General features: G+C 46.9%; 1 protein-coding gene across 1 annotated transcript; it reads right to left on the bottom strand.

Moving 5' to 3' along the window:
* Positions 1-14,225: 14,225 nt before the first annotated feature.
* Positions 14,226-15,266, bottom strand: LOC143560796 (transcription termination factor MTERF15, mitochondrial-like; the record flags this gene model as incomplete). The annotated part of the gene is made up of 1 exon (XM_077049013.1): positions 14,226-15,266. A coding segment is annotated over one exon (1,041 nt), but the record flags the coding sequence as incomplete, so codon positions are not given.
* Between the last annotated feature and the right edge of the window lie 3 nt (positions 15,267-15,269).

The following is a 15,269-nucleotide window of genomic DNA, read 5'->3' as shown; positions in this document are numbered from 1 at the left end:
CTCACCTTGAACAGGGACGTCTGCGCAACGACCAACTGCTTCCGCAGGACCCACCATGCTCAGAGAAGACCTTACGCGCAGTACGCCAGCTGTATCCGCAGGGAAAGCCTCCCAATGGTGAAGTACCCCGCTTGTTCCCGCAGTTGCGGATACAAGCCATTAGGGAAGGCTACCCGCACTGATAGCAAGGCTACACGCACAAGGCATTAACTTGCTACTTCAGTAGTCACCTGAAGGAATGAGCAAGGCGGGAATACTCCCGCCCAAATGAGCCAGTCCGTATGCTTCTGGAAGATCTTTTGTACTATACCTACCAAGGTATGGGCAAAACAGACGATCTGACCAGAGCAGCCCATGAACCAATCACAGGGTGACAGCTCACCGACAACAGTACGAGGAGGAACACCCTCTAGTACTGTTTGTCACTATTAGCCGCTGCCTACTCACCAACCCTTACTATGGGACGTGCGCAGCCTACAGTTGGTGGAACAGTGCATAGTCGGCAGTAAAGGAACAGTATACAGCCGACCTTGTCACTGTCGGCCGCAGCCTATCCACCAACCAGCATGGCTTGTGCGTAGCCCACTGTTGGTAGAACAGGAATACTATTCAGCCGGCTGTACCTTCTAGGAAACCTACCTTAGGCTATAAATACTCCAACACCTTGGAATGGTAAGGACATCATCTGATATCTCATTATCTTATCTTCTCTAGCAATCTCTTAATATACACTTATATTCAGAGCAATCTAGTCTGATTCTCACGCCGGAGGGTGGTCACAAGGAGGAACCCCCCCTTCTCAGTGACGAGCTTACGGTGTCTGTTTTGCAGGTCACCTGAAGAACAACCTTCTTTGCTGGACCTCATCCTCGTGGGAAACATTACTTAACCCCCAGATTATCCGTAATCTGCCCCGGGTCACTTAGTGTTTCTTCATTGGCGCCATCCGTGCATAAAAGCTAGAACTAATTCTTAATTTTTTCAAAATTTCTGAAGAAATGGTTAACGTTACTCCGGTCCCAAGGCCAGTAAGCGACCAAGAAACCCCGGTAACCACAACCCCAGCAACTGGGGGGAACACCGGCGGTTATACAAATTTTACGAACACTACCCCGGTTACCCAAGCCGGGACAAGTGCAGTAAACAATATTTCACTGGGTTCACTGATGCCCAGTTGGAGAAGCGGACGAGGGTCCCTCGCCAAACACTCGATCAAGTTAAGGCGTGGGCCGAAGCACGTCAGAAAGAGTTCCAAGCTGAGTTGGATGAACGCTTGCGTTCACTTCAACAGGCTGACGAATTCGGCAGTACTCGCCAACATCTCAACATGAACAGTGAGTGTGAGTACTCGGACGATGAGCGGGAAGAATCCGATACCGACGCAAACCCTCGCCATAAGGCAAAAGGGAAGCGTAAGGAAGCGGACTTCCAACCGACAAGGAATTTTGGAGAAACCTTAACGAACGCTGGGAGAAACCCACGTGACTTCTCCAAAACATATAGACCAACTGCTGCAAATACAGAAAAGTCCAAGTTTGCAAGGGACATTGCGGAAGCAATCGCCCCGAGAAGTGCCAAACAAATGTCCAGCATCGGCACTTACAATGGTCTATCCGACCCAGACGACCACTTGAACAGATTCATTGCGGGGGGAACAGTTAGTAACTGGACGGAACCCACGTGGTGTTATATGTTCCAGATGACTCTGGTTGGAGCGGCCAGGGCATGGTTCGATCGTTTACCGGTCCACCACATCTATGATTGGGCGGACTTTCAGAACAAGTTCAGCCAACACTTCAGCCAACAGAGGAAATATACTGAAGAACAGTGGACGATCCTCAACTGCGTTAGAGAGGAGGATGAATCTTTACTAGACTTCATCACTCGCTTCAACTCCAAAAAGCTGAGTCTGGGCAACATAACTGAAGATCTTATTCGCGCCGCTTTCATCCAGGGCGCCGAATACCCAGAGCTTATCCGCACGTTGACGGGTAAGGACGGCATGCCATCCACATGGGATGCCATCATGACGGCGGCCAAGCGCTTTGCCGAGACAGAGAAGCAACTGGGTAGGGATCTTCCCCAGAGTACACACCTCTACACGCAGAGGACCAGAGAAAACAATGTTCGGATCGCCCGGCAGAACAAAAAGAGGAAGCTAGGTATTTGGCAGTCAAGGGTAAACTTTGACACCTCATCCAGCTCTCGCCCTCTTGTTGGCGGAAGGGATAACACACACCCTTCAAGCCGAAAACACCGGTGGACGCCACTCACCAAAAGCGTCACGGAGATATTTGCCACCGAAAAACTACCATGGCCAAAAGCTCCAATGATCCGGCAGCGACCTAATGCGGATCAAAGCAAATCCTGTGACTTCCACGGGACAAAGGGTCTTAGTACGGAGGAGTGTACATCCTTGAAGGATATTGTTGAAACATTCGTCAAGGATGGAAGACTTGCACACCTTGTGGCATCAATCAAGAAGGGAGGAAGGAATGATAACTTGTACAGAGGCAACGGACGAAAGCCCATTGACATCAGCATCAACATGGTTCATGGCAACATCAGAGGAAGAAAAAGGCGAGCGACAGAACCATGCGCGTGGAAGGAAGTTGAGGTGCGCTTCCCGCGAGTGCCAGGAGGACCCAGCAAAGAAGGCCCTATCGTCATCAAAAGTCAGCTGGGGCACTACATCACTTCTCGCACTCTTGCTGACAACGGCGCCTCGTCAACGGTGATGTACAGGCAGTTCTTCGACAAGCTAGATGACGAAGACAAGGAACACCTGGAAACGGTCTACGCCTCGATGGAAGGGTTCGACGGCAGCACCAACACCCCCCTGGGTATCCTATCTTTCCCCGTCACTCTTACGGACGGGAATCACTCACGCACTGAGGACGTGGATTTTGTCGCGATGAGGAAGCCACACCACACATACGACATTCTCTTCAGAAAAGACGGGATGGCAAGATTCAAGCCAACAGCTGAGGGTGTAGCGATGATCACCGGCATTCCCCAGGTATGCATCGCATCTGTCTCATCTAAACCCAAACCAAAGATGGCTAAACCAACCATCACCGAACCAGAAAGATGGGCCTTCAACGGCAAATACCCTGACCAGGCCGTTACCATTGGCCCAACAGTTGTTGATCCCACACGCACCTTACTCAAACGCTTACTACAGAAAAACGCTGACATCTTCGCGTGGACACCAGCTGACATGACTGGTGTACCCCGAAGTAAGGCAGAGCATAAGCTCAAGTGCGATCCGGCTGTTACGCCAGTCATACAAAAGCGCAGAGTAATGGGGCCAGAACAAACTAACGCGTGTAGAACCCAAGTCAAGGAACTCCTTGACGCAGGCATCGTACGCGTTAGCAGATATCAAACATGGGTTGCAAATCCCGTTATGGTACCGAAGAATAACAAACAATGGCGCATGTGCATAGATTTCAAGGACTTAAACAAAGCATGCCCCAGAGATTGTTATCCGTTACCCGAAATTGATCTTAAGGTGGATTCGTTAGCACCGTTTCGCCTTAAATGCTTCCTGGATGCGTATAAGGGATACCATCAAATCCACATGGCCGTTGGTGATCAGGACAAAACCGCTTTTCGGACGCTCGATGGTACATTTTGTTATCAAATGATGCCATTTGGACTTAAGAATGCCGGGTCCACATACCAACGCCTGATGGACAACCAGTTTCATGCCCAAATTGGGAGGAACTTGGAAGTCTACATGGATGACTTGGTCATCAAAAGCCCTGACGCAGAAGCGATGTTGAAAGACATCGAAGAAACTTTCAACACGCTCAGGAAGATAAACATGAAGCTCAACCCGAGCAAGTGTGCCTTTGGAATGGAAGAAGGGAAGTTCTTGGGGATCATCGTCACTAAAGATGGCTTCAGAGCGAACCCTGAAAAGGTCGAAGCCATTATCAAAATGGAATCACCTACTACCATCAAACAGGCTCAGACACTGAATGGACGACTAGTCGCACTTAATCGCTTTTTGGCAAACCACGCGGATAAGTCGTTTCCTTTCGTGTCAACGTTGAGAAACTGTTTAAAGAAAACGCACTTCCGCTGGACACCAGAAGCGGAAGCAGCTTTTCAGGAGATTCGGTCACGCTTGATCGAACTCCCAACGCTCACGGCACCAGAAGCGGGGGAGGGGTTAATCCTATACCTTTCCGCAACAGATAGAGCAACCGGGGCGGTCCTGCTAGTTGAACGGAAAGGCACCCAGATGCCAATCTATTATGTCAGCCGTATCCTAACAGACGTAGAAACCCGGTACTCTACCCTCGAAAAATTAGTCTTAGCACTTATACACGCTTCACGCAGGTTAAGACGATATTTCCAGGGTCACCCAATCACCATTCTCTCCAACTTCAAACTTGCAAACGTTCTACGCAAACCCGAGTTATCGGGACGCCTAGCCAAATGGGCAATTGAGTTGGGGGAATACGCGATAAAGTATAAGCCAAGACCAGCCATAAAAGGCCAGGTTTTGGCCGACTTTATTGCGAAAGTGCCTGCATCGCGGGAAAAAGAGTGCCAGGAAGAGGCTCAACCCTCTCCAGCACAGGACATCAATGATGTCTGGCGACTCTACACTGATGGAGCAGCCGATAACGAGGGTTCAGGCGCAGGGCTGAAACTAACCAACCCAGCAGGCCAAGAATACACTTACGCTATTCGACTGGATTTTCCAAGTACGAATAACGAAGCCGAGTATGAAGCATTCTTGGCCGGGCTGAGAATTGCGCGCAAGATGGGAGTGAAACACTTGGAAGCCCACGTGGATTCCATGTTAGTAGCCAATCAAATCAACGGGACGTACACGGTCGTGAACGACACAATGGCCCTGTACCTCGCACAAGCAAAAACCCTTATGCGCGATTTTAACGATTGCAAAGTCATACACGTCAAGCGTAGTGAAAACAAATCTGCGGATGCGTTAAGCAAGCTTGCGTCATTAGCCTTCACCCACTTGGGAAAGGACATCCGCATTGAACTCCTCGAGGCACCTTCGGTCCCGCACAAGGAAATTTGTGTCATCCAAACCGGCACAGAAACGTGGATGACACCAATAATAAAATACCTTGCGGCAGGTACACTACCAGAGTCAAAAACACAGGCAAGAAAACTACGCTGTAAAGCACTGAATTATCAACTCATCGATGACATCCTTTACAGACGTAACTTTCTTGGCCCACTCTTAAGATGCGTGGACAACCAAGATGCTGACTACCTCCTAAGAGAAGTACACGAAGGCATCTGTGGAGTACACGCAGGTCCAGGTGCTGTTGTAGCTAAGCTAAATAACGCGGGATACTTTTGGCCGGGGATGCATACGGATGCGCTGGCATACATCAGAAAATGCAGGTCTTGTCAGCTCTACGCACCCAACACGCACCGCCCGAAGAATGAACTTGTTCCAGTCACCTCTTCATGGCCATTTCAGAAGTGGGCCATCGATGTGACAGGCCCATTTCCTACAGCAGCAGGAAATGTTCAGTTCCTAGTGGTAGCCATCGACTACTTCACCAAGTGGATAGAAGCAAAACCCTTAGCCCAAACAACCGCAAAACATATCAAAAATTTTATTTGGGAATTTATTATTTGTCGTTTTGGACTTCCACAGAATTTGGTGAGCGATAACGGCACCAACTTTGCTGACAAGAAGCTACAAAAGTGGCTGGAAGAACTTCAAATCACCCACACTTTTACCTCAGTGGCGCACCCGCAGGGTAATGGTGAGGTAGAAAGAGCAAATAAAAGCATCGTCGAAGGCATAAAGAAAAGACTCTTGGAACACAGATCCGGCTGGGTGGACGAGCTTCCGCACGTCCTTTGGGCAAACAGAACGCTGAAAAAGGCCAGTACGGGAGAAACCCCGTTCAGTCTCACTTATGGCACTGAAGCCATGGTCCCGGTCGAAATTGGTTTACCCTCACCAAGGGTCTTGATTCAGCCAGAAGACAATGATGCGGAAAGACGGTTAGACCTTATGCTAACCGAGGAACGCAGAGACTTAGCCGCAGTGCGTGAAGAGAACTACAAGCAACAAATGCAAAAGTACTACAACACGCGGGTAAAACTCTGCAACTTCAACGTAGGAGACTACATACTGCGTAACAACGAGGCTTCGAACCAACAACGCCCAGGAAAAATGGCCCCGGTCTGGGAACGGCCATACATTATCAAAGAAGTTCTGGGAAAGGGCGCGTACCGGCTCGAAAGGCTCGATGGCACTCCCATCTCAAGAACATGGAATGGAGCTCAATTACGCAAATGTTATATGTAGATCAATTCCAAACTTGTAAAGAAAAGGCCTAGAGCCACTTCTAATGGAAATGATTCTCCTTTCACAATGTGTTGATAGCCTTACCTTTATACTTATGAACTTCCCACACTGATGTGCCGGTATTCACCGCATAAATATAGGGAGAAGTAAGTCGTTACGTGTGGAAGGCGGCAAAACCCGCATAAACACAAAACGGTAAAAATTTCGAAAGGAAAACCTACACGCAGGTCAGATGTAGGCAAAGTTTAGCCATCCTAAGTGCAAGTGACGGTCTTACCCGCACAATCACGAACAAGGAGGCAAAACTTAAACCTATTATCTACCACGTTCAAAGGTTAACTTATTCTAAACACTTAGAAAATTTCAAAGGAAAAGATGAGGAAAACTTCCACGCACGTCAGATATAAGTAAAGTTAAGCCATCCTACTAAGTTTAAGTGACGGTCTTACCCGCACAATCATGAAAGAGGAAGCGAAACAAACTTATAATTTGCCACGTTAAAAAGTTAACTTATCTAAGTACTAAAGAAATTGCTAAGTTAAATCAAAACATGCGTAAAATAAACAAGGCAAGGAATTAACACAATCTTTATTCCATCAAAATTCAAATATTACAAAGATTGCTGGGTGCATACCCGCATAAAAAAGAAGCTATACAAAAACAAAAATCTACGCTAATGGTGGAAAGGGATCTTCAGGATCAAGCTTCTGGACCACTTCCACTTGGACCCGCTCCATCAGTAGAGCGTGGTGGTTCAAGGAAAGCTTTAAGGATAGCTAGCCCATCATCAGCAGCAGCGACTTCGTTCACCTTCTCCACCACCGGATGCGGGAAGGCGGCATACTGGTTCACTGCTTGGTCATAAACAGCTTCAGTATCCACATCATACAAAGGGAAGTTGGAAGGCGGGATGCCTTTCTCAACGAACCCTAGACCAAGCAGGAAGCCGGCCTTTTCCCCATCCTCATGAGAAGCGTTGAGGGCTGCGCTCATAGCATCGTCATAAGACGTCTCTGTGAAGACCCGATGCACAACCTACAAAAAAGAAAAAATACAAGTATCAAAACCTTTTCTATTTAAAAGAAAAGCGTAAAGACATTATGAAGTTAAGCTTACCTGAGACAACGCTTCTCGAAGAAGCCATTCCTTGGTAACCAGAGCTTCCTGGAGGGCAGCTTGAGCTTGGGTACGGGCGCGTTCGGCTTCATTTTTGTTGAGGTTGGCAAGCAACACTTCTTTAGCCGCAGCCTCTTCAACGCCCTTTAGCTTCCGCTCAGTCTGGTCAAGCACCCCCCTCTGGTCCAGGATCTCTTGAAGCTTCTTCGCGTCTTCCATCGCCAAGGCATCATGAGCCTGTTGGAGGGCCTCTAGTTTAGCTTTAAGTTCCTCATTCTCGAGGCGTAGAGGCTCAGCAACAGCTTCAGCCTTGGTGGCCCTTTCAGTTGCGTTCCGAGCAGTTTCCTTAGCCAGCCGAAGCTGTTCGTTAACAGCTTGGGCAGCCTTGGAACGGGCCTCGAGACGGGCCTGAACCTCAACTTCAAGGGCCTTGAACGCCTTCTCCTTCTCCGCAGCAGCCGCGGAGAGCCTCCTATTCTCCTCCCGGACAGCCTGCGCCTGAGCTGCTTCTTGGATGCGAGCTGCTTTTAACTTGTCGTTTTCACGACAAAGCAGCTCGACGCGCGGCTGCATCCGGGCCAGGAGAACCCGAAGCTCATTGGTTAGCCTACCCTCCTGGTAGCTAGCCATGGCTTCCCCCAACGCACCACTGGGAGCTGCGTGACGAGCCCACTCCACGCACTCCACAGGTGTGCGAAGGGTTGTTCCTCGGCGGATGTTCCATCGTGGAACATACACTTCATTGGAATCCGACACTGCAAAAAAACAAAAGGCAGTTAGGAAAAGATGATAAAAAAAAGGCCAAAAGAACCCTACGCACCTGTAGGGTCAACAACAGGCCGATAACCGCCAAACCCATCACCTGAACCCAAGGGAAATCCGTCCAAGAGATCAGGTAGATGGGAAGGAGGCAGAGGTTGGCGAGAAGCCCCATGCATACCTGAAGGATCGGCCGTCGTTGCCGATGACGGAGGAGGCATGGTGAAGGCTGCCGCGGTAGTAGAAACCAACGGAGGTGAACTCACTGTAGGTGAACTCACAACCGTGGTCGCCGCTGCGGAGTCCGCAGAAAAAGTAACCGCCGGCTCAGTGAAAGTTGCGGTAAATATGGCACTGACAGCCGGCGGTGATGTCATCACAGCTGGAACAGTTGGCTCAACGGAGTGAGCAACTGAACCAGCGGAAGCAGGCGCAGGCGCAGCCGCCTGGGTCGTCGCCTCAGGTAGGCTGACCAAGCCTACCGTCATGGGTCCGGAGGTACTCCTCCCCGCTTCACCCCGGAATGCGGTAGCATCCACGCCTGCACAAAGAAGATAAGTATTAATGATGGAATGCTATGAAGTTAAAAATAAAGTTTGTACTTACGGGTTTTCTTGAGCCTGAAAGTGCGGACAGGCGGGGATGAACCCGATGGAGCCGGCCTCTTCACGCCGCTCACCGTTGTCTTCCTGGGCTCTCCGGAGGTGACCGTCACAGCCTCCAGACAGTCTTATCACCACCGGGGTTCCCCGCCACCTCCTCGCTCTCGGTCTCTGAATCAGACCGAGGCACCGGATCGGCAGTGGTCACCTTCGCCTTCCCTTTCCCGCCGGCAGCCTTCTTCTTCCGCACCAACGAAGGACCATCTGCGGATTCCTCATCAGAACACAGGATTAGAGGAATTCCAGCAGAGGTTTCAACATTGAGGGGTCGAGGGTTGAATAACGCCTTACCTGGCCGCCTGGTGCTCAGGATCTCGTGGCCTGGCGGGTAGACCTCCACGAACCGATCCGCCGTCTGTGCAAGGATGGGCAACTCGTTCTCATCTAGAGCACGAGTACCCATCCGAGCGGGACTATCAGCCTCCCGCGGATATAGGAGCGACTGCAAGTCGTTCCCCTCTGAAATAAAAGACAACAGTTAGAAGACAAACATATATAAACAAAGAAGACAGAGCATACCGTAAGGGACAGAGTTCAAACCGTATTCAAGGACGATCGGGATCTTTTGCGCCTCCGCATCCTTCCACACCCGGCTCATCCCGAGCATCACCATCCCGGACTCCGCAAAGCGGTAAACCGGAGATTGGACTCGGGATATCTTTGAAAACCATTCCGCCTCCTGGTAGTTGGAGGCGTGAAGGCTGGGGAGTGCTTGCCCATTCTTGAACTTCATGGCAAGGGGGATGGCGCGAGCGGAGATAAAAAAGAACTCCCGCTTCCATGAACGAAGACTGCGCTCGGTTGCGCAAATCTTCAAACCCTTGATTCGGGTTATCAGAGTATACCACCCCTGGATGCACCTCCAGGAGTAGAAGGTCATCAGGCGGTCGACGAAGGGCTCAATGCCCAGAATCCGGCACACCCACTCGAAGTGGCGAATCTTCGCGATCGCCATCGGGTGCACCTCGGTCAGGTGTACACCGTGCCTCTCTAGGACATGGTACACAAACTTTGTCAATGGGAACCTAAGATTCCCATAGACAAAGAATGCAGCATATACCCCGATCTTGCCTCTGGGGGCATCATACACCGTCTGATGAGGTTCAGGAAACTCAGGCTCGAGAGACTCGAGCATGAACTTCCTGACGATGTACTGATATAGATCGACAGGCAGAGCACACTGGCACTCGCCAGCAGTACTCTTGTCATCGGCGTACACCCCAGCCTCCTGGGCTGTAGCCTCAAGATCGTGAGAAGACATCTTGCAGGTATGAAAAAGAGAACGATTTCAAGAGAATGCTCGACTGAAAAGGTGAGTATTCGCCGGAAATCGTTTTGAAGATGAAGAGAAAAGTGAAAGTGTGGATTACAAAGGACCCTCTCCCCCTTTATAAACTAATCGCAATTAATGCGATGAATTTAATGCGGAAGAGAGAGAAATCGCAGGTGCAATGAAACTATGACACGTGGCAAAAAGCAAGCTGGCAACAGCTGTTGAAAGGACGCGTGCCAGTAATTTCGCGGCCACGCGCCCGAAAATTCGCGCCCACGCGCCTGAAAAAGCGCTTGGAATGACCATATACTGTCACGTCGTCATAACTTCCTGCACGTCCTGACACTGTCAGAAGAAACCGTCGGACGACGTTTCAATAGTTTGGACTGTTCTTATCCTTTCACCAACTCTTCGAATTTCAAAATTTCAAAAAGATTCAAAAGCGGGAAAATACCCCTTACCTTGGCAACCAAGTAACTATAAGACAGGTGCGAGTAAAGTGTTAAGGCAAAACCCTTCACATACTTAGCACCCGCAGGAAATTGACGCCAGGAATACCTTGGAAGTAAAGTAACCGTAAGACGAGTGCGGGTACAGTGTCAAGGCAAAACCCTTCACATACTTAGCACTCCGCAGGGAATTCAAACCAAGAAGGATCTTCTGGGCCATGCTTGCGGAAACGGGAATAACATCCCCGCATGGCGGGAACGTCGAACACTATATTGTTTGAAACTCCAAGATGGAATTGGTGGTTTTAACATAATTGATCACTATGTTGAAAACTACCAAAACCCCATGGAGAATCCACACAAGTAGGACTCAACGCTCCTGACTTGCGAGGAGGTTACAGACCTACCCGCTTCATACCCAAAGATCAAGCAGAAAAATCGGGAATTTCTGCGTGACATTAGGAAAACCGCGGGAAGAATCCCCACGGAAAACCTTAAAACTAAAAACCCTTTTCAAAACCCCTTGCTAGGCCAAAAGTTCACCTCACTTATTAATAATTCATGAGAACATTGGACTGGGGGGACTTGAAGAGGTAGGTCCCAGCAGAGCCCAGTTGGACCCGCAAGACTCACCTTGAACAGGGACGTCTGCGCAACGACCAACTGCTTCCGCAGGACCCACCATGCTCAGAGAAGACCTTACGCGCAGTACGCCAGCTGTACCCGCAGGGAAAGCCTCCCAATGGTGAAGTACCCCGCTTGTTCCCGCAGTTGCGGATACAAGCCATCAGGGAAGGCTACCCGCACTGATAGCAAGGCTACACGCACAAGGCATTAACTTGCTACTTCAGTAGTCACCTGAAGGAATGAGCAAGGCGGGAATACTCCCGCCCAAATGAGCCGGTTCGTATGCTTCTGGAAGATCTTTTGTACTATACCTACCAAGGTATGGGCAAAACAGACGATCTGACCAGAGCAGCCCATGAACCAATCATAGGGTGACAGCTCACCGACAACAGTACGAGGAGGAACACCCTCTAGTACTGTTTGTCACTATTAGCCTGCCTACTCACCAACCCTTACTATGGGACGTGCGCAGCCTACAGTTGGTGGAACAGTGCATAGTCGGCAGTAAAGGAACAGTATACAGCCGACCTTGTCACTGTCGGCCGCAGCCTATCCACCAACCAGCATGGCTTGTGCGTAGCCCACTGTTGGTAGAACAGGAATACTATTCAGCCGGCTGTACCTTCTAGGAAACCTACCTTCGGCTATAAATACTCCAACACCTTGGAATGGTAAGGACATCATCTGATATCTCATTATCTTATCTTCTCTAGCAATCTCTTAATATACACTTATATTCAGAGCAATCTAGTCTGATTCTCACGCCGGAGGGTGGTCACAAGGAGGAACCCTCCCTTCTCAGTGACGAGCTTACGGTGTCTGTTTTGCAGGTCACCTGAAGAACAACCTTCTTTGCTGGACCTCATCCTCGTGGGAAACATTACTTAACCCCCAGATTATCCGTAATCTGCCCCGGGTCACTTAGTGTTTCTTCAATAACTATAACATACATTTCAAAAAGGGGTATGAAAGTTAATGGTTAATGCTTATATATTTGAAATTTTGAACCATTGATCCATCGAGTAAGAAATATACCCTCCCGTGAAACATGAGCATCACATACACACAATTGTTGTGGCTGCAAACATCGGTATCTAGGAATGCATATAGGTCGACTATTGCCAACATCTTGAACCTAAAACTGATATATCGGTCTGATTCAATGAATAACTTATGAGCATATGTAAGGTAAATGATACAAATATATATATATATATATATATATATATATATATATATATATATATATATATATATATATATATATATATATATAGAAACAGGATCAAATACATTTTATTCTTAACATGAAAACAGTGAGAATCAATTTGCTGTTATTATTAGGTTTATTTTTACAAGTGTTTGCTTTTATTTTTTGTTCGTAGTTGCTAATTTTCGATTATGAGATGTTATAAGTATTTGCTTATTTATATTTTGTTGTTATTATTAGATTTCTTCTTTTGCTGATATAAGTATTTGTTGGTATTTGCTGTTATTATTTTGTTCTTGATTTTGATTCTTTTGTTGTAATTTTTAGGTTTTTTTCTTTGTTAGATTGATATTGTAGTTGATATTGTTTCTTACATTCTCGTTTTTTTTATAAATTGGTATTATTTCCTATGTTCTCATGTTAAGACTAAAATGCACATGAGCCTTTCCCTATATATATATATATATATATATATATATATATATATATATATATATATCACCTCACCACACGCCACCCACGCCAATGGTGGTAGCAGCTGGCCAGGAAAGATGGTGATGGGGGTGTGCTGGTTGCAGCGATGACGACAACAAAGGTGGAGCTATGGTAGCGGTAATGGGATGGTGCCGATAGCAACGGCTATGGTGGAGCGACAACAACGCAATGGTGGCGGCAACAAATAGGCGAAGTTAAACGATGGTAATGGGTGATATTAACCCATTTGAGCCTTATTTTAAGTTAAAAGTTTTATAATAGTTACCGGATTGATCTGTTAACTAGTTTATGGTAATTCAATTTGACCCGTTGAGGAATTTAAGTTTGGAAAACAACATACGAGAGGCACACAAGTGAGACATACATATCAAACATGAAGTATGTTTTGACATCGTGAATGCGACAATTTGTTCGTGTAAGAAACGCTACCGGATCTGTGGTGTATCTTGAGGGCCATACCATGGTCTGGAACAACCCTTTTGACAAATCATAACATGCGACGAGGCCGCCTCGTCATTGTATATGCAATAAATGAAGAATAGTATCTCAACACAGTCAAATCCTTAATTCATAATCTATAAATACTTTCCTAACCACTTTTTATATAGACCAACAACCCCTTTAACTACTCTTTTAACATAAAAGTCTGCTCACGAGGTCTAACCGTCATGGATGGCCTAACGGTGTTTTTCATGTTACAGGCTACACAATCAGGCCTTCGAGCCCATGAGAAGTTTCAAAAAAAAAAAATCCTTGCAATGCCATTCTTTGAATCGACCTATTGTTTTCTTTCAAGATTCTTAACCTTTTTCTTCCATAACCAAGTTTGATCTACGTTTGCCCATGATCGATTTTCACAATTTACGTCCTCCACATTAGCTGCAGGACCAGACGGTGGGGCCCCTTTGAGACACAAACATTTAAAAAAGAGCCACCGGAACTTTTTAAGGATAGGGTTCAAAGTACTTCAAACAATTGCCCATCCTGTTATTAGCAAAACAAATAATGAAATGCATCAACACATATGAAGAGAATAACCACATTAGTCAACTTATATGAAATTAAATAACAATGGATGTGACAGATGCCCATGAACTAACATAATGTGCAGCAAATGTAAATAATATAAAGTGGCAATTTCAATTCATTTACATACAAATCATAGACTTGTGAATTGTGACATGTTTGATCTATAGCAGGTAAAATGATTTAAGCTAAACTTATAACCAGAAAATAATATCATGATACCTTTCAACCAGACGACATGCCACACCTCATACTTCCCAAATGCATCATCAAATGTTAATCGGTTAAAATGTTAACGAATGTGTTCCATAAAAGACCTAATGTTCTTCAAATCCTCTTTAGAATCCGAATACTTTGGCGGCTTAAAAAGCTTCCACAACCCTTCAGGATGCCCGCGTCTAGCCTTAACATCCACAAACCTCCCATATATCTTCTCACACTCGGGATACGGTTTCACATAAAGATTATAAAACCTCAACCTACTAAACTTAACCAAAGACCTCAACCCCACCTCATCACCAATCCCGCCTTTCGATCTCAAATACTCGATCACATTATAACGAGGAACGACTTGTTTCTCAAAACTTACCCCTAAATACTCGGGAACATCAACCAAACAAAGAACATCAAACCTCATGACGTTCGTTAAAAACTCAATCTTTTTATCAATTTCATCCAGCTCATACAAAATCACCCTCGGTTCCCTCCTTAATATACCAAACGCGTCTCTATACAACAACCCGTGTTCGTGCAAGCAATCGATTCTCAACTTAACATTGTAACAAGCCCTAAACGCCCCGTCCCTAAAAATCCTTTCTTTAATCGGAACCCGACATTTCAAACTGTTTAACATCCTCAAACACTTGGACAACTCTCCCACTTCCGACCGAAGTATTTTCGGGTTCTTAACAATCTCATCCCTAATCTCGTTCGGTTTAAACCCCATCTCAGTAAACTCAAAAACCAACGGCTTCAACTTACGCTCCACACCAAACCCGAAAATCCCGGGATAACTTCCGATCACCGAGTCTATCCTACTCCTATGAATCCCAATCCCTAACAAGAACTCAACTTTCCCCCAAATTTGCTCTTCACTCATTGTAATAATATCAGGAAACTCCTCTAAAACCCTAGTTATCGTACCCGAGCTAAACCGAAAACCCTTTAAACACTCGATAGACCGTAAAACTTCATCCGGGGACAAATCTAACTTCCGGGAAACTTCAAGAACGTTCCGAATCACCTTCGGACGGCCACCGGTGTCTAAAAACGCTAATCTTGAAATACCCAGTTCCCAATTTTTTAAAAACTGGATATCTAGAACCCTAGGGCAGTT

This window comes from Bidens hawaiensis, unplaced genomic scaffold (assembly GCF_021521415.1).
Source record: "Bidens hawaiensis isolate Kalapana, Puna unplaced genomic scaffold, B.hawaiensis_p1.1 tig00020451_1, whole genome shotgun sequence".
NCBI lineage: Eukaryota > Viridiplantae > Streptophyta > Magnoliopsida > Asterales > Asteraceae > Bidens > Bidens hawaiensis.
Note: the sequence above shows the minus strand (reverse complement) of the source record. Positions and strands in the feature narration are given on the sequence as shown.